This window comes from Gadus morhua, chromosome 6, assembly GCF_902167405.1.
Source record: "Gadus morhua chromosome 6, gadMor3.0, whole genome shotgun sequence".
NCBI classification, from domain to species: domain Eukaryota; kingdom Metazoa; phylum Chordata; class Actinopteri; order Gadiformes; family Gadidae; genus Gadus; species Gadus morhua.
Genome location: NC_044053.1, coordinates 20,051,557 through 20,076,168, shown reverse-complemented (window position 1 = coordinate 20,076,168; position 24,612 = coordinate 20,051,557). Strand labels below are relative to the sequence as shown.

Sequence of the window (24,612 nt, the reverse complement as noted above, 5' to 3'; positions counted from 1 at the left end):
TTAGCAGAACCTATTGAAGATTATAAATTATTAATTTATCTCTCTTTAATCCTCAGTGATACAAATATATGTATATATAGGCCTATATATATATATATATATATATATATATATATATATATATATATAGATAGATAGATAGATAGATAGATAGATAGATAGATAGATAGATAGATAGATAGATAGATAGATAGATAGATAGATAGATAGATAGATAATATATTACTAATTACTAATATATTAGTATTTAATGTTTAATGAAAAAACATTATATATGTTGTCAATGATTTCAATAATATAAAATAAAGTGCCTGCATGGGTCATTATTTTAGATGAATGAAATCAGTGTTGTGAGGAATCTCAGCATAGGGCTAGAACATGGAGAAACAAATCGGTGGTACTGCTGACACAGCCTAGTAAATTCGATTTTTATCCTGATAAAATCGTGTGTTTTAGATCGCAATTGTGCCGATAAGATGAAGGAAGTGGTGTTGTGAGCAGCTGTAGGCCTACAATGGATTTCGCCAACATGCAAGGGGTTTTAGGGACTTTCTATGCCAGGGAAATCGTAAAAGGAGTGATGATGTAATCCTTCGGTGATTCAACGCTGGACCTCCTGACACGACACGATCAGGACCGCATCTGTCTGATCAGGAACGCATCTGTCTGAACTGGTTCCTCATGAGCATCTGAAGGATGATGTTCCACTTGAATGAATAAATATTGACCTACAACTCAGGTATTATCGGCCTATAGGCGTGGAAGCATTTTATATGGTTCACATACTCTCGAAGAAGATATGAGGTCACTCAAACCAAATAGAAATATAGCTCCTCCAGATTTCCTCACAATTGGTGTGCGTCCCTATTCTTCTCATCAGAATTTGTGGTTTCACTGGCACACATTGTCTAAAGTATTCTATTGACCCTAAAGTAGTGTGTCCTGAAATTTTCCATTATCCTAATATTTTCCTAATATGCTATCAGAAGAACAACTATCGGAAGGGAGAATAACCCAACTAGATCACCTCACATGACTTAAATCACCTCCCAGGACATGGATCTGGAAACGCAACACTTGCCCCGTGATTTTCTGTGAAGGAAGCGATGCGTTAGAAGAATCCTGAAGAGCGCATTTTCATCAATTACTTTTTATCACAGCAATGTGAATGGAAAAAAACCCAACTAGATCCCCTCCCATTATCTGAGTCACCTCACAGGACATGGATCTGGTAACGCAACACTTGCCACGTGATTTTTTGTAAATGAAAGCAAGGAAGCGACGCGTCAGAAGAATCCCGCAGAGGGCATTCCCATCAATTATTCTTTTTTCACAACGATGTGAATGGAAAAAAACCCAACTAGATCCCCTCCCATGATCTGAATAACCTCCCAGGACATGGATCTGGTATCACAACACTTGGCACATGATTTCCTTTAAATGAAAGCCAAGAAGCGACGCGTCAGAAGAATCCTGCAGTGCATCGTTACAGCATGTAGGCTTATAGGCCTATTCATCTGATTATTCACACATTCATCTCATTTACATTAAACTCACAAACACAATCTAAGAAATATATATAGGACTCATGCGAGGATCATGGAATAATGGAGCATAGTGTTTAAAGTCTAAGGTCTGTAAAGTCTGGCCATTGAACCTGTATTTTTCCAAGTCCCGCCCCGGCCCGCCCTCTCGCACGTGGGTCGCAGTGTTGTGCTATCACCGACAACCTGCCTCGGTATACAAACCTGCCACGGATTTGAACCGGCATCAGATCATAATTCATCTTCGGACCTTGGAGTATCAGGACCTTCAAATGTGATTCCTGAAGATGCCTCTTCACCTGAACTCTGGTAAATACACTTTATATTTATTTCACCTTATAACTATAACACACTCTCTCTCTCTCTCTCTCTGGGTTTTTCCGAATATTTATTTTATACAAATAAGATGTTTTCGGGAAGAAAATAAATATTAAAAACCTGTAAAATAGCTGATGTTCTCATATAACTGTGAGCGTGGTGGATATTTCATATCCGTCTTCTCCTGCGGACGTGCAGGTGGACGGGAGCGCAAAACGTAAACAAAACCACCCAGTCAGCCTGTGTGTCTCCGATCAAAACAGGATCTGATCTCTGAAGCAGATCAGAGATCAGGCGATCATTCGCCTGTTTCCCCTTTTTCTGTTTCTTTTTCTTTATAGTCTGTCTGTTCAGGTCCTCAAGTCAGTTCAATGTTCACAGTCATTAATTAGTTTAGCGTCTAGTTTCTGGGTTTGAGTGTGGATTAGGAACTGAATTTTAGTTTTACAATGATTTTCTTTTCAGTTTTCATGGTTGTTCATATTTATTGCTGGGTTTATGAAAACCCTGAACAAATATAAAATGTATAGGACACAAAAGTATGAATATATATAAATGTATATATGCACATAGTAATGTTTGTAATGTTTGAGTTAATGTTATGCCATTATTGGTCATTCTATGTATGGGTCATTCTATGTAAATGTTTAGGGTTAGTAGGTGATCATATAAACAACATGATTGTAATTACAGCATGAGGCAGAGGCTGTCTTTCTTTCCCTTTCCATTAAGTACAAGTGAGAGATTTTGTAATTTGTCTCCATGCTTAATTAGTAAACAGGTGTACTTACATGAAGTCTGTGGAGGAGCGAGCCAAAGGTTAAATTGAATTGAGTACAAACTGGAAGCCTACATATATTTTTACTTTGGAATTTAAAAAAACAAATTCCTAAGAATATTTTTTATTGAAACAACATTACAAAGTATAATGGCTCCTTGTTTCTTTTTTGTTTTGAGTCGATCCTTGATATTCCAGGTACGGTGTGTGTGAATATGGGTGGTTAGGTCTTCGGTGTGCAGAGTTCAAACAACTGCAGTGTTAACTAGTCCAGTGTCAGTGTTGACCCGGGCCTGTAAACCAGTCCAGTGTCACTGTTGACCCGGGCCTGTAAACCAGTCCAGTGTCACTGTTGACCCGGGCCTGTAAACCAGTCCAGGTTCAGTGTTGACCCGGGCCTGTAAACCAGTCCAGGTTCAGTGTTGACCCAGGCCTTCACCTGTCCCCTGCAGACTCACCGGAGAGGAGCCACCGCTGCAGCTGCTTCTGCCTCGGGCCCCTAGCCTTCCACGGCTCCGCTGTGGGGGCCCACCTCAGCCTGGGGCTGGGCCGGAGGCTGGCCCGCCGGATGGAGTGCACCTTCAACCACGGCCTGGCCTTCAGCTCCCGGCCCGTGCGTGTGGGCGAGAAGGTATCCCTCCAGGTGAGGAAGCAGACGGACAACTGGAGGGGGGCTCTGCGGCTGGGCTTCACCAGCGTGCCCCCCGACAGCCGAGCGCTGCCCCCCGCCCCCATGGCCATTCCCGACCTTACAGACATCGCGGGCCACTGGGCCAATGTCGTACCGGAGGCCTTCTGCCAGCCGGGCTCCGTGGTGAAGCTCTGGGTGTCCCACGGCGGGACGGTGTACTGCAAGACGAAGATCTACAAGAGACACGTTCTGGCGAAGGGAGTGGACCTCGGCCGGCCACTGTGGGCCCTGGTGGACGTCTACGGACAGACCTGCGCCGTGCTCCTGCTTGGTGAGATTGAGTGCGTTAGAGAGTGTGTGTGTGTGTGTGTGTGTGTGTGTGTGTGTGTGTGTGTGTGTGTGTGTGTGTGTGTGTGTGTGTGTGTGTGTGTGTGTGTGTGTGTGTGTGAGCTTTTGTGCTTGATAGAGTTGACAATGCGGTGCAGCCTGTTCCTCTTCTTTCAGCTTACTTTCAGTTTATTATCTGGACAAGATATTTATCGTGACTGCTCTCTCTCTGCAGGTTCTGAGAAGAAGCAGGCGCAGAGGACCCGTCGGTCCTGCCCTCTTCCTTCCTCCCTCCAGCAGCAGGGCTACGAGAAGGACGGAGACATGGAAGACCTGTGTACAAAGGACAAGACCTGTGTGTGTTACCTGAGGAAGAACGGTAGGCAGAGAAACAGCAACATCGTTGATCCCGTCTAATGTATCTATATTTTGTTTGAGTGTGTTCTGCCTGATTCATGTTTTCACTGCAGGATGACTGACTCTGCTCTGTGTTGTTCCTCTTGACAGACTATGAGAGGGCGGTGGTGTGTGTAGCCTGCATGCAGTGTCCGGCCAGCACCACTCTGCTCTGTGGTCACCGCTGTCTGTGTCTCCAGTGCTCTGACCGCGTGATCTGCGAGATCGGAACCTGTCCTCTCTGCCGCCTGCCCATCTGAAGCTTCAGACACACGCTCGAACACGCGCGCGCCAGCACACATTTCATATCCGTCACGGGGGGAGGGCAACCCTTACTTTGACAAATGTTATAAATATTCTCCTGTGAAACTGCAATTGTGGAATGTTAACCCTCAGCTGAAAAAACTATGTTTACAATATTCTGATAACCTCGGCCATTGGCTATCATGCGTAATGTACATTGTGTATATAGGCAAAATTTTATATTTGTTTAAGAACGTATATCTGAAAATGCGAAAAGCCTACAGCGTTTTTATTGTATTGCTTGTTTTTTTATCTAGTATTGTTTTAAGATTTGTATGTTTTGTTATTTATTTACTTTTATACCTGACATTATTTTATAAAAACGTTTTTTACACAGCAATATTGTCTGCCTCCACTTGATAGAGAATCGCTTCAATAGCCGTCTGTTCATGCAATTATTCATTATAGCCACTAGAGGGCGATTCTGTACCGCTTATACTGCGGTGAGGCCGCTTCATGCCTCGAGTTGGAGTCTTGTAGGCTTCTGTAACTGTCCGTCCACACCAGAAGCGAATTGAGCGACCAAATCGCCGGAAGTCATTCACTTTCTATGGGCAAGAGCGACCAAAGCGACCAAAGCGACCAACGCTACCAGCGGCCGAAGTTGAGCTACCAGAGCGTCAAAAAGAAGTTGAAAACTTTTTAACTTTATGCAAATGACTATTATTCGCTTCAGCGGCCAAACACTGACAGCCAATCGGAATGTAGACGCTCTTCGCTTGCGTGGATCCCAGGGAACATCGGCAGGCACTTTGGTTCCTACCTACCTTTATTCACTCACTGAACAAAATGTCGGCTGAAGTATTAATCGCGGCTGTAACTGGGCACCCGGTGTTGTACGAACCCACCCCTTTTCAGTTCAGAGATCGAAACGCCGTAGTGGTTTGGATATCAAGTGATGATAAGCGGGAGTATTTATAGGCTACATCTAGAACGTTCGTATTTAAGCGGGAATCATTTTAATTTGCTCTCCATGCCACTAATCTAACCAACCAATCGCGTGTAGCATGCTTTAAACAAAACCAAAAAAGTTTTTGAAATCGTCACATAAACAAACTAATCGACAAGACGAGGGATAAATGACAAGGGATATATCTAGTCTAGATAGATAGAAAGCCTAGTCAAGTCTTTATTAATACCAAACGACACAAATCGTCGGGAATCCATTTAGGTGGTTCGGCCCACACAGGACAGTAGCCTACAAGACCACACAGAACAAGTCTGACTGGACATACACACAATACATCACATTAAAACTAGACACGCGTTGATAGATAGATAGACAGAAAAGCCTAGATAGATCGATATGTTCCATTATTTGCCTTGCGGAGCCAACCAGTCCTGTGCACGTATGCAAATTAGCCATGTGCGCGAATGTCTATTTGTTTGAGTGCGACGAATGAGTGCAGATCATGATTTGCAGATCCAGATCAGTGAAACATATTTTAACTACTACAGCACGCAGGGTTTTTTGTTCTCGGTTGTAATTAGCCTACATTTTAGGATCTTTTTTGTATTGGGGGGAATCACTGTCCTACTTGTTGTCGAAGCACTTTATCGAACAAGCAAAACCGTCTCGGCAATATGGCCAAGGTGTATGGGAGAGTTCACTATTTGATATGGCTGTCTTTAGGGCCTACTAAACGCATACGGCTCCTTTAAATGCGTCCGCATAATTGAATTGTACGTCATGAGCGACTTGAGCGACCAAAGCGAACAGAAAAATTCGCAGCGAAACTTTGTGAGCGACCAAAGCGGTCGCTCCTGGTGTGGACGTACAGTAAGACATTGAAAGTAGCCTGATATTTGAACTAAGCTAACAATCACATACCAAAATATAAAAATTCAACCTAGAAGGTAGTTTTTCAGAATTAAAAAAATAAATCTGATTGAATTAGGGGGTATCACACTTCTCAGCCTCACTGGTAAAGTATACTCCAAGGTGCTGGAACGGAGGGTTCGGCCGATCGTCGAACCTCAGATTGAAGAGGAACAATGCGGTTTTCGCCCCGGACGTGGAACTACGGACCAGCTCTTCACTCTCGCAAGGATCCTGGAGGGGGCCTGGGAGTATGCCCATCTGGTCTACATGTGTTTTGTGGATCTGGAGAAGGCGTATGACCGGGTCCCCCGGGAGAAACTGTGGGAGGTGCTGCGGGAGTATGGGGTAAGGGGGTCTCTCCTCAGGGCCATCCAATCTCTGTACTCCCAAAGCGAGAGCTGTGTTTGCGTCCTCGGCAGCCAGTCAGTTTCGTTCTCAGTGGGTGCTGGTCTCCGCCAGGGCTGCGCCTTGTCACCAATCCTGTTTGTGATATACATGGACAGGATATCGAGGCCTAGTCGTGGTGGGGAGGGGTTGCAGTTCGGTGGTCTGAGGATCTCGTCACTGCTTTTTGCAGATGATGTGGTCCTCATTGGATCATCGGCCTGTGACCTTCAGCACTCACTGGATCGGCTGGCGGCCGAGTGTGAAGCGGCTGGGATGAGGATCAGCACCGCTAAATCTGAGGCCATGACTCTTAGCAGGAAACCGGTGGATTGCTTACTCTGGGTAGGAAATGAGTCCTTAGCCCAAGTGAAGGAGTTCAAGTACCTCGGGGTCTTGTTCGCGAGTGAGGGTACTATGGAGCGTGAGATTGGCCGGAGAATCGGAGCAGCGGGGGTGGTATTGCGTTCGCTTCACCGCACCGTTGTTACGAAAAGAGAGCTGAGCCGCAAGGCAAAGCTCTCGATCTACCGGTCGATCTTCGTTCCTATCCTCACCTATTGTCATGAGGGTAGGGTGATGACCGAAAGGACGAGATTGCGGGTACAAGCGGCCGAGATGAGTTTTCTCAGAAGGGTGGCTGGCGTCTCCCTTAGGGATAGGGTGAGAAGCTCAGCCATCCGTGAGGAACTCGGATTAGAGCCGCTGCTCCTTTACTTAGAAAGGAGTCAGCTGAGGTGGTTCGAGCATCTGGCAAGGATGCCCACTGGGCGCCTTCCTTGGGAGGTGTTTCAGGCACGTCCAGTGGGGAGGAGACCTCGGGGAAGACCCAGGACTAGGTGGAGAGATTATATCTCAACACTGGCCTGGGAAACGCCTCGGGATCCCCCCGTCAGAGCTGGTCAATGTGGCCCGGGAAAGGGAAGTCTGGGGCCCCCTGCTTGAGCTGCTCCCCCCGCGACCCGACACCGGATAAGCGGATGACGATGAGGATAAGGATGAGGATGAGGATGAGGAATTAGGAGCATATCTCCTCTCCATCAGTGAGCATATTGTAGTGTCCCCTGCTGATTCTATGTCGTAGGCCTATCCCAGGAACCATGTTTGGTAGTGTAGGGGAATGAAATGCAGATGTCATGTGACCTTTGGATTAGCATCTCAACTGCCAAGATGTTAATATTGGTTTTGGAGGGCAGTGCCATTCTTGGGAGTGATATGGACCTTGTGCCAAGCCGATTCCCGCCATAACGGGGAAAAGTTTATTGTGCAATCCTGTCTCTATTGCCACTGCTCTGAAGACCCCTCTGATACTGTCAGGGTACAGGCTCACTTTCATCAGACTGCTTGGGGTTTGTTTTTCCATTTTTTTCCATTTGGAAACCTGGAATACTAGGCTGGGGTTGTGTGTGTGTGTGTGTGTGTGTGTGTGTGTGTGTGTGTGTGTGTGTGTGTGTGTGTGTGTGTGTGTGTGTGTGTGTGTGTGTGTGTGTGTGTGTGTGTGTGTGTGTGTGTGTGGGTCTGTGCGTGCGTACGTCTGTGTGCATGTATGTGCGTGTGTGTGTGTGTCTGTGTGCGTGTGTGGGTGTATGTGTATGTATATGCGTGTTTGTGTGTATGCGTGGTGTACACACCTATGTCTAAATTACTGTCTAGACTTGGAGTAGGCCTACACTGTACCCAATTTAAATCAAGCAATGTATTTTTGCTAATGCTTCAATTAAACTCAACACCAATCAGCCCATGATTTAGTGGTTTGAATGGCTTATCGGAGTCATTCCAACTGTTACCATTTTATCTAGGCCAGTCAATTAGCGCCGTTCTGCTGAGTCGGACTGCTCGTGCTCGTCGTTCCTGTTAAACGGTAGGGGGCGATAACGACGCCTGCATGGGAATCTGTATTATTAACAGCTGTGGATGGAAACTATTACCCAGTCTTCTCCCAGATGAGTTCCCCCCACGCACACGCACACACTCAAGCACACCACACACACACACACACACACACACACACACACACACACACACACACACACGCGCGCGCGCGCACACACACACTCACACGCACACAAACACAAGCATACACACTCACACGCACAAACGCACTCAGTCACGCACACGGGCAACCGTCCCTCCACACGTACGACGCCTACGTATCCATACAGTATAACATTCAAAATGTGAATCGCTCGCTTAAGATGAAAGACGTCCTGTTTGGCAAGGGGAGGGAGGGAAGGGGAGAGAGAGAGAGAGAGAGAGAGAGAGAGAGAGAGAGAGAGAGAGAGAGAGAGAGAGAGAGAGAGAGAGAGAGAGAGAGAGAGAGAGAGAGAGAGAGAGAGAGAGAGAGAGAGAGAGAGAGAGAGAGAGAGAGAGAGAGAGAGAGAGAGAGAGAGAGAGAGAGAGAGAGAGAGAGAGAGGGGTGAGTAGGCTAAGTCAGAGAAAAAGGATAGGACCCAGAAAGTTGGAGAGCAGAATAGTGTTCCCTCCTTCCTTCTCATTCCTCACTTCCCGCTCCCGCGGTACCACGGACACCTCGTCTCGCGCTGTGTCGTAAGTACCGTCGCCCGTCTCCTGTTGTGTTCCCGCCGCGCCTCGCGCCGGCTGACAGCCCGTCACTGACACTTCGCTAGGCTTGCGTTATGAGCACGTTATTATGAACACATTATTAGCACGTCGATACAATGAAACCAATATCGTTACATTCATTTTCATTGAGGGCTTGTCAAAGTGTTGTGCCTCATAAAGCGGTCTGACTTTAACTCTTTATTCAAGTGAAGTCTGCTACTTACGGTTATAACCTGGAGGGTCAATTTATGACGTTGAACGTGTAAGGGAATTGAATTACAGGTTTGTATGGTGTAGCTACTTGTAAGGAGTGGCAATGGTTCATAATTGTATTAAGTCGACTCATTTTATCTTTTATTTGGAATATTGTGAAACCCAGCTCAGGGAAATATGCTTTAAGTAAACACGTGCCGGTCCCGGCCTGATGGGGGGTCAGGGTGGGTCCTGGTTGTTGTGGTAATAAATCTGATCTTGTTGTTACATGTTCTAGTCCTGGTTGTTGTTATATTTTCTAGTCCTTGTTTTTATATGTTCTAGTCTTGGCTAGTGTTATATGTCCTTGTCCTGGCTGTTGCTATATGTTCTACTCTTGGTTGTTGTTATATGTTATAGTCCTTGTTGTTATGTGCATGCTCTAGTCCTGTGGTACCATATTAACTTTATCCGGTCTGTTTCGTTCAGTTCTACAGTAAGTTGTTTACAGTTTAGAAGCAGGTTTCATCGTTTCTCCAAGATTGCCTTGCTTGCGCAATACCTCCCCTCAGCAGAGGTACCTTTGACCTCAGTGGCAGTTTCCGCTGCTGTGTTTGGGACTGCAGACTAGAGCCCTTTAGAGCAAGACCAGGCCATCAAGGTCTGGCTGTCGCTGGTCCCCGGGTACATTGAACCTTCAGCCCACTGCGGCTGTAGAGATACCAACGTTGAAAGTGGTATCTCCCAAAGGGAAGGGATACTGTTTGGTCTCAGCAGGGATGTTTATCTTCTCTGACCAGCAGAGTGACCTCATGGGCCTGGGAGACGGATGCTCTCTCTCTGCCTCTCTGTCTCTCTCTGTCTCTCTGTCTCTCTCTGTCTCTCTCTGCCTCTCTGCCTCTCTGTCTCTCTCTGTCTCTCTCTGTCTCTCTCTCTGTCTCTCTCTGTCTCTCTCTGTCTCTCTCTCTCTCTCTCTCTCTCCCCTCCCTCCCTCTCCTCTCTCTCTCTCTCTCTCTCTGTCTCTCTCTGCCTCTCTGCCTCTATGCCTCTCTGTCTCTCTCTGTCTCTCTCTGTCTCTCTCTGCCTCTCTGCCTCTCTGCCTCTCTGTCTCTCTCTGTCTCTCTCTGTCTCTCTGTCTCTCTCTCTCTCTCCTCTCTCTCTCTCTCTCTCTCTCTCCCCTCCCTCCCTCTCCTCTCTCTCTCTCTCTCTCTCTCTCTCTCTCTCTCTCTCTCTCTCTCTCTCTCTCTCTCTCTCTCTCTCTCTCTCTCTCTCTCTCTCTCTCTCTCTCTCTCTCTCTCTCCCCCCTCCCTCTCCTCTCTCTCTCTCCCTCCCTCTCCAGAATGTTGTTTACCGGTAGAGTAAACTCGGGTGCGTCCGCGGGACGCCTCTGAGCGCCACACGGCAGTGAGCTTACTGGAGACGACCCAGAGCCTGCTTCTTTAAACAGCCGAGATGAGGACCTTCTTCTGGGAGGAGTTCAGAGGAGAGATTTTGGGGGGCAGGGGGAGGGTTGGGCAGGGGGGTGCTAGCCATCTCCTCCCTCATTAATTCCCTCGACGCCTGAGCTCCGATGACTTCCTCCGAGTGAAGGCCTTCCCGCGGGGGGTTGGTGGTGGTGGGGGGGGGGGGGGGGGGGGTGGTAATGAGGTCCAAGCGATGCAGTAGTAATCACGTAAACCATTTGTGTCACGGCGGTGTGCGACACCCTCGCAGGAATCTCTGGCCTCCGGAGCGTTTAATGAGACTGTGCAGAGGGACACGCTGGTGCATACCTCCGTCCCTCACTGGGGCCAGACAATGGACAGCGTGCTGCACTGGGGGCAGGGCCTGACAGGGTGAGGGCCGCGATGGAATGCGCTTGTTCATCTCAGTGAGCCGGTGGTATCCCGGCCGGGCCATGTGGTGGAACATGCGTCTATTGTTCCCTCTAGAAGATCCGTGGTCCTTCTCGTCTTCTGCATAGACGTATGACTCACACACGCGGGTCTGAGGGTGTGGTTGGGTTTGTTGAGATGAGAACATGAGGATCGTGGATCTAATCACCCTCCTCTGTTCAGGCTAGGAGTGACGGGGTGTCAGATGTGACTCAGCGGGGGGTGGGGGTCCACCCCATGCCCTGGCTCTGTGGCCTCCATCACTGCCTCCCCAGTGGCCTGCTCAACCAGCAGTCTGGTCCGCTGAACAGATCTGTGTGCCTGAGTCTCACTCAACAGGCCAGACCTCTGAATTATTAAGAAAGAGCTGACTAACTCGATTCCAGGCTGGATCTGGCCAGGGCACACAAACACACAGCTCTCTCTCTCTCTCTCTCTCTCTCTCTCTCTCTCTCTCTCTCTCTCTCTCTCTCTCTCTCTCTCTCTCTCTCTCTCTCTCTCTCTCTCTCTCCCTCTCTCTCCTTCTCTCTGTCTCTGTCTCTGTCTCTGTCTCTGTCTCTGTCTCTGTCTCTGTCTCTGTCTCTGTCTCTGTCTCTGTCTCTCTCTCTCTGTCTCTCTCTCTCTCTCTCTCTCTCTCTCTCTCTCTCTCTCTCTCTCTCTCTCTCTCTCTCTCTCTCTCTCTCTCTCTCTCCCTCTCTCTCTCTCTCCCTCTCTCCTTCTCTCTGTCTTTGTCTCTGTCTCTGTCTCTCTATCTCTCTCTCTCTCTCTCTCTCTCTCTCCCTCTCTCTCTCTCTCTCTCTCTCTCTCTCTCTCTCTCTCTCTCTCTCTCTCTCTCTCTCTCTCTCTCTCTCTCCCTCTCTCTCCTTCTCTCTGTCTCTGTCTCTGTCTCTGTCTCTGTCTCTGTCTCTGTCTCTGTCTCTCTCTCTCTGTCTCTCTCTCTCTCTCTCTCTCTCTCTCTCTCTCTCTCTCTCTCTCTCTCTCTCTCTCTCTCTCTCTCTCTCTCTCTCTCTCTCTCCCTCTCTCTCTCTCTCTCCCTCTCTCCTTCTCTCTGTCTTTGTCTCTGTCTCTGTCTCTGTCTCTCTATCTCTCTCTCTCTCTCTCTCTCTCTCTCTCTCTCTCTCTCTCTCTCTCTCTCTCTCTCTCTCTCTCTCTCTCTCTCTCTCTCTCTCTCTCTCTCTCTCTCTCCCTCTCTCTCTCTCTCCCTCTCTCCTTCTCTCTGTCTTTGTCTCTCTCTCTCTCTCTCTCTCTCTCTCTCTCTCTCTCTCTCTCTCTCTCTCTCTCTCTCTCTCTCTCTCTCTCTCTCTCTCTCTCTCTCTCTCTCTCTCCTCTCTCTCTCTCTCTCTCTCTCTCACCCTTGACCTGATCACGAGGATCAGGGGAGTGATTAAAGCAGATGTTGGAAGGTGTTTATCGTTGACTTTATGGACCTTGTAAATCTGGCAGCAGGTTTATCAGAAAAGAGCAGACAGACTCAAGAGTCCAAACAAGGCCATCAGCTCTTCAGGATGAGTCGTGGCATGGCTTGTTTTCATAAGAGGGACAAACAGGAAAGCCCTGTTTCTCTCTCTCTAAAGAATGTGTAAATGTGCTGGTTGGTTTATTTGGTGTGTCCGTTAAAACACCTCCAATGTTCTAGCGACCTGCTGGAAGCCATCAGCTGCTGAACCAGGCTCTAAGGAAGAAAGTTTCTAACTCCTCACAAATGTTTCATTGAGCATGGGTCAGTGAAATACAGTGAAAGGAAGATAACATTTCCCTAAATTTCAACCCCAAACTCTGGAGGGTGGGTGCCCTGATAGAAGTGTGTATGGAGTGGTTCAAGGGAGGCAGGTTTTTCCATGAGGGCCACACTGGGTCTGAGAGGCTCCAGACTTAGTCGATGGGGACCGCATCCAACTCTAATGAGTCGGAGAGCTTCCATAACGTTCCGGAACTTAGAGAGCTCCCATCTCCCCCCCTTGTCCCTGAAACAAGCCAGGGACATCTTTGTGTCTGCACCACAAAAAAGACACCCACACACAAACACACACACACACACACACACGCACAAACACACACGCACAAACAGACACACACACACACACACACACACATACACACACAAAAACACATAAACACACAAAAATGACACACACACAGAAACACGCACACACACACACACACACACACACACACACACACACACACAAAAAACACATAAACACACACACACACACACACACACACACACACACAAAAAAACCACACCCAAACACACACACACACACAAAACAAAAACACCCACCCACACACACACACACACACATTCACACACAAAAAACAGACCTGGCCTCTGTGTCTCTTCACCACAAACAAACACACACAAACACACACACACACACACACACACACACACACAAACACACACACACACACACACACACACACACACACACACACACACACACAGACACACACATTCACACACATAAATACACACAAACACAACACAAACACACACACAAAAACAGACAGACACACACACAGACACAAACACCCAAATACACACACAATGGAAGGGGAGCAGGCAGTGAAGGGAGCGTGATAGAGTGAGCAGGGCAACGGGGGTGGTGTACATTCAGTGGTCAGCGCGGAGGTGATGGACTATTTGCGGCCGGACCCTGCACTGTGAAATATCACCTAATCTCAACAATGGCCCTCTGCTGAAGGAGGACCCCCCCCCCCCCCTCAAGGGCTGACAAGCCAAGGGGAAGGTGCCTTTCTGAAACGGGGCCCTGAACGTTGCTATGGCGATGCCTGTCAACCGGGAAGTCCTTCACAGGCCAAGCGAGTGGTGAGAGAGGCAGAGAGAGAGGGAGAGAGAGAGAGCAACAGTGCTAACAGTCCGGTGAACAACACGTTAGGTTGTGTACTCTGAGAGTTGCTTAGCGCTGTGGAGTCGTTACTTCTGGGCTGTTCTTCGGTGAGTTGCACATTTTACTGTACAACTGCATTCTTTTATGACGCTGTTGTAATCTGTGATCTGTGTTTTTTTACACGTTTATTGGACAGCTGGTTGAGCAACATGACAGACTACCAGGGGCTTCATGTAAAGATTATCAGGATTAGAGGTCTTTCCCAGACATTCACATCAGTACCGATGAGATATAGAAACAGTGGGCGTCAAGTTAACCCAAGTGCACTTGACTTAAGTCCTTACTTAGCCCTGCTCTCTTCTGTGCTGCTGCTCTGCATGCTGAAACTGTCCTTCAGGGGCGAGAGATCCTATTCAACTCTGGCTTCATGTCAACGTCAGAAGTCTCCTACATGGGAAGATTCCCTCTCTTACAGCAGGGACAAGGAACGGACATTTTTTTGTGTGTGTTTTCTCTGCAACTGAATCGGAAGTCCTGCACAATGGTTCTGTTTTGCAACGATGCAAGGCAGCTGGGTTCTCTGCTCTAACTCATCCAGCGGAGAGGTGTGTACCAACACTGACTCCTATAGGGACACCGCCCCATGGCCCACGATGGCAGGCCAACCATCACTAAGAGACTGTCATCTTGAATTCCACACTCTGCTCTGATTGCCTTTGTGATATTAGCAAAGGTCCCCCCGCCCAACCTCATAGATCTCCCCAGGCGACCGCCATCTCCCCTATGCATGATGACAGGCGTACAGGCGCTGTGGTTTGTTACACATGGGTTTCCAGATCAGAACTATGACTGTATGGTGATCATAACAACACCGATACAGTAGTTGAAACAGTGTGAGCCGTGAATCTCACTTCCCCTGTGTCCTGGCGGCCGCGCCCCTAGACAGGGTGATGTACAGAGATAGCCAAGCAGAGCGCTCCCTCTCTGCGTCTTCATTGACAAGGAGTTCCTGGACTCCAACACCCCCGACAACCCCTCCCTGTGACTGAGCGATCGCCATACAAGGAGGTGAAATAGTTCCCTGCTGATAAATGTGCGTATCCCCCCAATAACTACACCAATCACACTGTTGCTGCTCCAAGGCCTTGTATGGTGTCTCCATCTCCTTGTTCACACGTCTGCCAAGCTTCACACGGCGGGCCAGGAAGGAGACCGGGATCGACCCCCAATGGCCGCCCTCTCTCCTCTCTCTCCCTCTCTCTCGCCTCTCCCCTTGCTCCCCTCACTCCTCACTCTCTCCTCTCTCTCTCGTCTTTCGCTCCTCTCTCTCCCCTCGCTCCCCTCGCTCCCCTTTCTCCCCTCTCTCTCCTCTCTCTCCTTTCTCTCTCCTCTCTCCTCTCTCTCTCTCTCTCCTCTCTCCCCTTGATCCCCTCTCTCCTCTCTCTCTCTCTCTCCCCTCTCCCTTCCCTCCCTCCCTCTCTCTCCCCCCTCACCCATCTCTCCCCTCTCGCCCTGCGTGCTTGCTCACTGACTCACCGCTACATTTTCAAGTTTCCTCGTTATTTGGGCCAGGTTTGTTTGTGATTACACTCTGTATTCGGTCAGGTGATTTATTCAAATGTTTTCAGTTTTATGAGGTTCTTATGTAACTCATCGGGAGAGACATGGCGTGCCGGGTTTTGATTAGACGATTAAACATCCCAGATGTCAGCCAGGGATTGGTCATCATGAGAACAGGTCGAAGAAGGATCTCGATGTGTTGACTTTAGCTTGACAACTCTGTCATTTAATATTTCCGTAGAAGTCAAACTACACAACAGTTGGTGAGAACAATCGTGTCCTGGCTGGAGGAATAAAGTATATGGCCGGGACTTGGAACCCCTTGGAACCTACCGCGGTTGACTGCCTTATCCGGTCAATTATTAACACGGCTGGTCTGCTTGTTACAACCCCGCACAATATTACAGAAAACGTTAGATAACACAGTCAACCGTTTTAATTCATGTTCACTTCAAGGATATTGTGTGATCTAAGTCGTCAGTGTGTTACCATGAAGTGATCACTCGTTTTGATAAATCTGCCAGCAGCTTATTGCTTCCTCTGACCAGAGATCAGTATATCATTTCCTGCTGCTTTGAGAGTGGACACTGCAGCTGACAGGAGGTCAGGGGTTTCTACTGCTGTGACTCTGACGGTTATTCATTAAACTGACCTCACGGTTGTCTTAGAGGTATTCTTTCCGAGACAGAACAATGCCAGCCGCTCTGTTTCTCTCGCAGGGCAGAGAGAGGTCATCTCAGGCCAGCCCCCCAGCCTCATAAAGACTCTGTACACCCCCTTCTCTCGGACTATACCGGGGCGGGTTAGAACGGGGAGACTGGAGGGTAGTTGGTATAAATCACACAACATCCCAAAAAAGTCCCGGTGCTAAGAAGTTCTCAGCTCTCAGCCCAGAACCGAATGGAGCAGATATAGCCATCGCTAACTGCTACATCTACCGCTCTCCAAGAAAAAAACAGGTTAACGGATCAAATGCTTGTCTTTGACATCAGACACACACTTGTTTTCATTCTTCCCCCGGACTAAGGCTCGCACACATGCTGCTATTCAGAGGGACGGAAGCCTCCCATTGATTTCCCAGGATCCACCAGGGTGTGGTGGGGTTTCGCTGGCCTGCTGCTGCAGCTGTTGACTGACTCAGCAGCCACAACTCCTCCACCCAGAATCCCATGGTTCCTCATTCACTGTCAACCCACTCACCCGTGATGAGATGTCCGGTCTGCAGAGTAACATAGCTCTGCAACAAGGCCATTACTCACCAAGGGTCTGTCCCCTCAATGAGGGCGGAGACCAGCATGGTGGAGCAGTGTATGTGCTGTGAGTTGTACATAGTGGATCAGGGCATCAGGGCTAGAGTCTGACGCTGAATGGGCCTCTTAAAAGGCAGGGGAGAGAAGCCCCCTCTGAGTCATCTGTTTGCATGGGTCCTCGATGACTGTTGGGTATCTACTGTGTGAAAAGTCACCAAAGACCTTCCTTTATTTACTGAGATAAGGACCACAGGAAATGACAGCCATCCTCTGCGATTTAGAGAAGAGAGTTGTATTCTTGTAAGATATTTGGCATGACGATGCATATTCGTTCAGCTAATCCAACTATCTGGCATAAAGAGAGTTTAAAGTATAGAATATGTAAGGGATAGATATTGGTACAGGAATATTGTAAAGCAGTATTTGCACTGGTCGTATTGCCATATGAATAAATGGTACAGACCCCCCATGCTTAGGCTTTAGGCTGTTGCTAAAGAGGCAGGAGTCAGGCAGGAATGCATCTGCTTCAAACTCCTGCGAGACCTGTTGATCTCCTTTGGGTATTCAGATATCTACGCAGATGTCCCCTTATTAGGCAGGATGTTTCGCGTGGAATATTTACAGACACACAGAAGGATTTCCGTGTAAGATATTTAATCCAGCCATAAAGACACGTTGATACCATAAAGAGGCATGTTTGGATGTACTCCTCCACTTGAATGCCAGTGCTGTAGAACTGACCATATTTTAACAATCTGTAAAAGATTGGAATACTCGAACCAAGTGAATCATTCATTGTATTCTACACCCGTTTCCCGGGTCTGATGTTCTGAATGAGGTTATTTAATCCAGTCAAAGGCTAGAAAGAGAGAGATAGATACAAATATCCCTACATCTGATATTATTGGATGTCTGACCATGCAAGAACATATGGGACTCGCCAGACACACATTCTCCTGTATTCATTTTTTATGTCAAAGCTGTGTCACGACATTTGTGCTGTCCATGTCTCTACATGCCTGAATCACATTATGTCATGTATTTTCTCTCTGGTAATAATGGACGTTATGACATTTAACTGACACAGTGACGGCATCTATGCAACATCTTTCATTTGCTGTTAGCTGGGAGCCTGAGGGCAGCAGTGTGTGCAAGAACGGAAAAAAGCTCCTTTGTTTGCCCTTTGGGAGTTTCCTACTGGGGTGAGTGTGTTGGCCAAGGCTGCTCGTTTTAAATGCTGTGAAGTACACAAGTTGAATGTGTTGTGACTAGCAAGATAGGCTTATTAGAGTGACAGACTCCAACAGTGTCCATACATTCGTGGGTGGATTATCAGATGTCAAGCTGCTTCATTGAAACCTTGAGCTGTTGTATTGAGTGAGTAGTGAGGACTTTGGGAATGCCAACCGGTGCCCCTGTTGTTTCGTATTAAACACGGTGCTGATAAGGTTGTGCAGACTCAGATATGGGTGACTTGGCTGTTACTTAACCTTTAATGATCCTCTCACCACATAAACTCCATATTTAGTTTTATAAAGAAATATGTGCACATGATCTTTAGTTTGGTTTGGTTTGGTTAAGTTTTGTGCGTATTGTTTTTGCCTGCTTTAATATAGTGCATGCCTCCATGATCACGTTTGCAGTAAGGCCCACATGATGAACTCATCAGATATCGGAGAACCCTACTGGTCAGTGTTCAGCCTGTTCTCAGCCCCGCTTGGTTCCTACGTTGTGGATGGACCTGTAAATCGAGAGCCTCATATTGTTCCTACGTTTCATCTCAACCCTCTGCTTGATCCTATAGATTACAAGTTCCTGCACCTTTTTACTCACTGCCCTTAACGACAGATAAAAAACATGTCTCTTGTGCTCCAGGGATTCTTTCACAGAGTCCTAAAATGGAAAATAATATGCCGGCTTGGGCTAACAATCATTTGTTCCAGGAGGAAAGCAGAGACCAGCGATCTGGGCTTGCAGTTGTACAGTGGCCGGTCTGGGTGTTTCCATGGTGACTCTGTTATGACAGGATCTTAGCTGTGAGTGGAAACGACTTCCCTCGTAAAAGACCTCCATGCTCATGATGCCAAAGCACAACATCCTAATCAGGTTATCCAAGGTGCTGTGGATCAAGGGCTGAGCTCACTGCTAACAGTGGCTGGTTTCCTCTATCTCAGTCTCCCTGTCTCTCTCACTCCCTTCTGTCATCCATTCCAGAGGAAAGTGTGGCAGACATGTGAGTCTTAGTCATTGTTTTGGATGGCCTTCGTCTTGGTAACAGATGGGGAATTAAACTGATGTGATGATGAGACTGGGCACTGGTGATGCTGAGCGACTGAATAACAACACATGGTGATTCAGCGAGCATAGGATTATCATACAACACAAGGAAAAGTCTATAAGGGGAAGAAAATTCTTCACCGAATACATTAGCTGAAGACTCACAATGTCAATGCTGCACCGAGTGAAAACCATGGATTCTGCGTAAACAAAAACAGATCTGCAATTCACGACCTGCCACTGATACGTATCAAGGCAGGCTGATTCAGACTAAACTCTGGAAGAGGATAAATATTTTGACAACGGGGAAATAGATGCTAAATAAGGTACCTCAGTGAACTACAGCGTCTGTAGTTTAGCGAGCAGCTAAACAGAAAGATCTCCTCTACATCATCATGACCAAGTGCATACCAAGCGCATCTGCCTTCTGTTTTCAACCTAAACAAGTGCCACGATATGCGTCACTATATGCTTTGAAGGGAAGCGAACACAGAATCCCATAGCGTGGCTCCAGCCCTTTCCATGGGCCAGACCTAGCAGCTCGGTATGCTATAATGATAGTGGAGCAAGCGTATGTATGTTTAAGCTAAGGCAGATAGAAATAGAGCCTATTAAGGAATTTCGCAATAATAACAACATGTCAGTGAATCCAGGAGCTGGATTGATGGGTTGCAATTTGTTTAGTCAACAAACAGTAAGCCAGTTTGTAATCCTCCCAGTAAGGATGGCTCAGTTATCCTAGGAATACATTACAACTACCCTATATCTCCATAGTAAAGACAAAAATGTGGATGTTTTGTTTGATCTGACAGAAGCTGGTGAGGTGGAACCCACGCTGCTTCGTACCAGGCAGTAGATAACCGATGCCATGCAGGCTCAGGTAAACCCATCTCCCATCCCTTTTCATTCATGCATTGTTTAGCCTATTTGCTCCTTAGAAGGTTTGAAAAAGGTTTCAAAGACTATGAAGTGAACTTCTGGGCTGGAACTTCAAATGCCTCCCAGAGGAGGTGGATCCAGTGCAGCACACGTTCATATTTCCTGCATCTCCAGCCAAATAAAGATATGTTATATGAGATGCCGTAGGAATGACATCATTGATAAAGTGAAGTCATTAGGCATCTGAGCTCCCACTCGTTCCCCAAGTCTCCACAAAACACACACACACACACACACACACACACACACACACACACACACACACGCACACACACACACACACACACACACACACACACACACACACGCAAACGTTCACAAACACACACAAACACACACAAACACACAAGCACACGCAAACATTCACAAACTCACACGCGCACACACACACACACATACGCATGCACCAAGCACACACATGCACGTACGCACACAAGCACAAACACACTCAAACATGCACACACACACACACACATGCACACACAAACACAAACACACACACACACACACACACACACACACACACACACACACACACACACACACACACACACACACACACAGTACTCTAACCATCATGAAAAAACAACAGGGGGTGGGGGGGCGTGTAACAATTTCCACGGCAACAGAGGGAGCACACAGGGAGAAGGAGACGAGGAGCTTCAGAACGGCCGGCGCTGCTGGTCTTTGGAGTTGACATTAAACGACCCTTCACCCGACCCGTCGACGCCCCGCCCACTCCTCCCCTCCCCCTCCTTCCCATCGCCCCCACCCCCCTGGCTTGAGAACAGGCCAGCACCGATGAATAGGGAGTTATGGGCACATAATGGGCCTCTCCTGTTTCACTGACCCGGTCTTGCACCTTGAATGAGCCCTTTCTACCGTCCCCGCGAGAGAGACCGTCCAGGGGGCGGGACCGCGCTCCTGATTTAAATAAATGACCGCCCCTTTTTCGTCTGCATCTCCCCCCCAGGGGCCAGTGATCTCCATAACACAGCTCCCAGACCGGCACGGGACCCCCCAGAGAGATGGGGACTCACCGGGGCCTGGCTGTTAATCCATTCATTGACTCGTTCATTTATTCATTCATTTATTCTACCGTCCTGATTTGTGTAGCGAGTGGAAGCGGTGGACCACAGCGACGGCTCACAGACCAGGTACTCCGGAGACGGAGGGTCTTCGGGTCATCAGCAGCAGCTCCTGACGTCTCCTGAGCTGGTGGTCATCTCCCCCGGGCTGCCCACCCCTCCGCTGAGCCCCTTCCGCTCTGCCAGACAGCCCTCAGGGGAACACAAGGCAAGCCCCCCTCTCACATCAGGTGCACACAACAGTCGAGTTCAAGAGTTCAGTGTACGAGGGTGCCCCCTGGTGGACACGTGGCGTGCTACATGTGGGATAGCGGCCGTGATTTCCAAAAAAACTGAAACTTCTCTAGTCGACTTTTTCCCTGGAGAATAAAACACATCCACCCACTCTCAAATGGATTTTAGAGCTGAATCACTTAGTCCTGTCGAGAAAATGTTAAACAACGGGGAAAAAATGTGAAACTGCAGTGAAGGGACATATTTCATGTTTAGCATCAAGAATGAGGTGAAACTGTTTCCGATGCTCATAAACCCTGAGTGATGGTGGTGTATGTTCTCATGAAGGACTCAGAGATGAACGGGGGCGGTGTCAACACACTGAGCTTCGGATCCTACTACGGCCCTGCCCAGACTCACGGTGAGCTCCTGTCAACAGCCTGTCAGGTTAACCACCTCCTTTACAGCACGTTAACAAGGGTTCAGTCCAGGGCCTGCTGTTTCCTAGAGAGATGTAGAACTTGAAAGGAGAGACACTATCCGTCTTATTTGTTAGTCTTCTGGTATCAGTTATTGTATGTCAACGTGGATAATTACTGTGTTACTGAATAATACTTGTCACCTACCCTACTCTACTGCTTGCCAGAGGACAAGTCTTGTATTTGTCCATTCTGTATTAACCTTGACATGTGAGTGGCTAAACAGTCTTGTTTGGATCCCCTCAGAAGGGGGGCTGACCAATGGGGTGCAGGCAGGGGGCGGGGCCACTCTGCCTCGCCGGTCTGAGCCAACCAGGGAGGAGAGGCTCATCAAGTTCCAGGGGATCGGACCTGTGGACGAAACAGGCATGCCCATCGCCTCCAGAACAGTAAGACACACACACATGCACACGCATGCAGGCACACACACACACACACACACACACACACACACACACACACACACACACACACACACACACACACACACACACACACACACACACACACACACACACAGCATGCACACAGGAACCTACACGCACAAATATACACGCACACATCATGGGCCTCGTCATAACCATCGTCTACATCACTCTCTTGCAAACACCAGCCACCATATTGCTTAGGAATGTGCCAGGGAGAATATATGTATACTCCTTCCTCAAGCACACCTCCACCCCATTATCCTGGCCCTCATCTTCCTCTTCCTTCTCCTTTCTGTGTTATGTACCTGTTTACCCGCTGAACCCTCTGTCCTTCCTCCCAGAGTGTGAACAAGCCCAGGGAATGGTACAAGAGCATGTTCCGGCAGATCCACAGGAAGCCAGAAGGTACAGCCACTACCTCTACTCCTGCTCCTCCTTCTCTTCCTTCTCTTTCTCCTCCGTCCTCTTCTGTTCCCCCTCCTCCTCTTTGATCTCCTCCTCCTAGTGCTCCTTCTCTTTCTTCTCCTCCTCCCTTTACTCTCTCCTCTCCTACTCCTCTTCCCCTTTCTCCACCTCTTTCTCCTCCTCTTCCACCTCCTCCTTCACCTCCTCCAATTCCTTCACCTCCTCCTCTTCCCATACATATTACACACTCCATCGGTCCTCCAATGAGAATCCCTTTCCTTCAAAGTCCAGTACTATGAATCTGATCCCAGAGCAAATAACTGATAGATGTCCTCTCCTTCTATTCATCTTTAACAGTTCATTTATCTTATTGCTGGGTGTTTAAGGACCAACATAGTGTAACTGTTCTCACTTTGAGGCTTTCATATCTCATTCTGGTTCCATTTGTTTTTTCTGCCTCTGTTAAAAATGAGTGTTTGAATGTTTGCTTCCTGTTTTTATTTGAATATGTAAAGCTTTACAAGACATTTCATTTAGTCAAAAGGTTAAACTCCAATTCTATTTTAATATTATTGAAGAATGTTATCAAGCTACAATATATATATATATATATAAATATATATATATAAATATATATATATATATGTGTCGGGATGACTTGAGTTGAGCTGACGCGTCTAGCAGTGAATCCAGCATAGAGCTCATGTATCTGATCCGTTTCCTGAGCAAAGCCTCATGTCTTCCTCTGTTCCCCAGAATCTGACCTGGAGTCTGAGAGCTGGATCACAGAACGTAAGTGGGGAGCAGGCAGCTCAGACGGTGCATGGTGTTATTGTGATGTTGCGTGATGTGTTTGACGTCCAGCTCGTTGTCTTGTGGGTGATCTGATTGCCAGGGATCCAGTCTGCCAGTCCAGACCAGGAGAGGGACTCACAGAAGACAGACTTGTTCAGACTGACCCCCCATGGAGCCCTGCCAGACTGGTACGACCAATGACACAAAATTATATTCAATTAATTAAATTGAATACAATTCAATTTATTAAATCTAATAAAATAAAATGTATGGAACACATTGTGTTTATTTAAATTTGATTAAACATTGTTCATTGAACAATAGAGGTTATTTCATTTTATTTAAATGGTTTGCAATTTGCATTCAATTTATTCTAACCAATATAAGATAAGATAATGCGTCAAAGAAAATAGAAAGCTCATAGAAAAACAATGTATAATAGAAAAAGGTAAAAAAAAATTGAGTAATGTGACTGCCCATCTTTTATGTGTGTGTGAGTGTGTTTTTTTTTGCATGCGTTCATGTTTTGTGTGTGCGTGTGTGTGCACGTGTGTGTGCATGTGTGTGTGTGTATGTATGTGTATGCATGCATGTGTGTGTGTGTGTGTATTTGTCGTGTGTGTGTGTGTGTCTGTGTGTGTGTGTGTGTGTGTTTGTGTGTTAGGACGGAGGATATAGACTCTATAGCCACCCCTCAGCCCAGGAGTATCTTTGACTTTGAGCCTGGAAGGACCACCACCGTCGAAAACCATCATCAGGTAACGCTCAGCCATCCACACATCAACAGTCTTTAAATAAAAAACAATTTGAGAAACTACTTGACCAAAACAACTTTTGATTAAATGTATTTAATATTTCATGCGTTGGTTCATAGCGCGTTTGTGTGTTAGTTCACCTTTTATTTGCTCTCTGATTCGGGATAAACACAAGCATTCAAACGCTTTGTGTGGATTTACAGAGTGTGTGTGTGGTGGAGTATTTCCCTCAGAGCTGCTGACGGGATCAGACGGGATTTAGTTCCTCTGTGTTTGAAAAAGGTATTAGAAGGATAACATATTTCATTAGTGACCATGAACCATAGCGATGTTCGACTGTCTGAAACGTTCATCCTCTCTGAGCCGATGAGGAGAGTGCGCCCAGGACGTCTTACCCATGAGCACCGCAGAGTAATCCCCCGTGAACACACACCTCT

The 24,612-nt window shown here is 47.4% G+C and overlaps 2 protein-coding genes across 8 annotated transcripts in view; both read left to right on the top strand.

Annotated features, from left to right (window-relative positions):
- The first annotated feature begins 1,685 nt into the window (after positions 1 to 1,685).
- Positions 1,686 to 4,633, top strand: LOC115546092 (E3 ubiquitin-protein ligase NEURL3). Its single transcript, XM_030359747.1, has 4 exons — positions 1,686 to 1,853; positions 3,093 to 3,602; positions 3,834 to 3,977; positions 4,106 to 4,633. The coding sequence occupies exons 1-4, from the start codon at positions 1,832 to 1,834 to the stop codon at positions 4,252 to 4,254; spliced, it is 825 nt and encodes a 274-aa protein (XP_030215607.1). The 5' UTR covers positions 1,686 to 1,831; the 3' UTR covers positions 4,255 to 4,633.
- A 4,254-nt stretch (positions 4,634 to 8,887) lies between these two features.
- sorbs3 (sorbin and SH3 domain containing 3) overlaps positions 8,888 to 24,612 on the top strand; it is a 32,257-nt gene continuing 16,532 nt past the window's right edge. For 3 of the 7 annotated variants that reach the window (XM_030358518.1, XM_030358522.1, XM_030358519.1), the window contains exons 1-9: positions 8,888 to 9,050; positions 19,886 to 19,953; positions 21,129 to 21,308; positions 21,662 to 21,734; positions 22,039 to 22,181; positions 22,562 to 22,625; positions 23,382 to 23,417; positions 23,521 to 23,608; positions 24,085 to 24,178. In XM_030358518.1, coding sequence (XP_030214378.1) covers positions 19,942 to 19,953; positions 21,129 to 21,308; positions 21,662 to 21,734; positions 22,039 to 22,181; positions 22,562 to 22,625; positions 23,382 to 23,417; positions 23,521 to 23,608; positions 24,085 to 24,178 — 690 coding nt within the window. In that variant the 5' untranslated portion in view covers positions 8,888 to 9,050; positions 19,886 to 19,941. Of the gene's footprint in view, positions 9,051 to 13,897; positions 14,094 to 19,885; positions 19,954 to 21,128; positions 21,309 to 21,661; positions 21,735 to 22,038; positions 22,182 to 22,561; positions 22,626 to 23,381; positions 23,418 to 23,520; positions 23,609 to 24,084; positions 24,179 to 24,612 lie in introns of those variants that run through there. The other 4 variants (XR_003977085.1, XM_030358516.1, XM_030358520.1 and 1 more) reach the window with 3 other exon arrangements.

Bases quoted from the DNA above. Each gene is read 5' to 3' on its own strand.
- LOC115546092 (XM_030359747.1), top strand. From the start codon at position 1,832: ATGCCTCTTCACCTGAACTCTG. The intron at 3,603-3,833 runs GTGAGATTGAGT...CTCTCTCTGCAG, and splicing joins CTGCGCCGTGCTCCTGCTTG to GTTCTGAGAAGAAGCAGGCG. The intron at 3,978-4,105 runs GTAGGCAGAGAA...TCCTCTTGACAG, and splicing joins GTGTTACCTGAGGAAGAACG to ACTATGAGAGGGCGGTGGTG.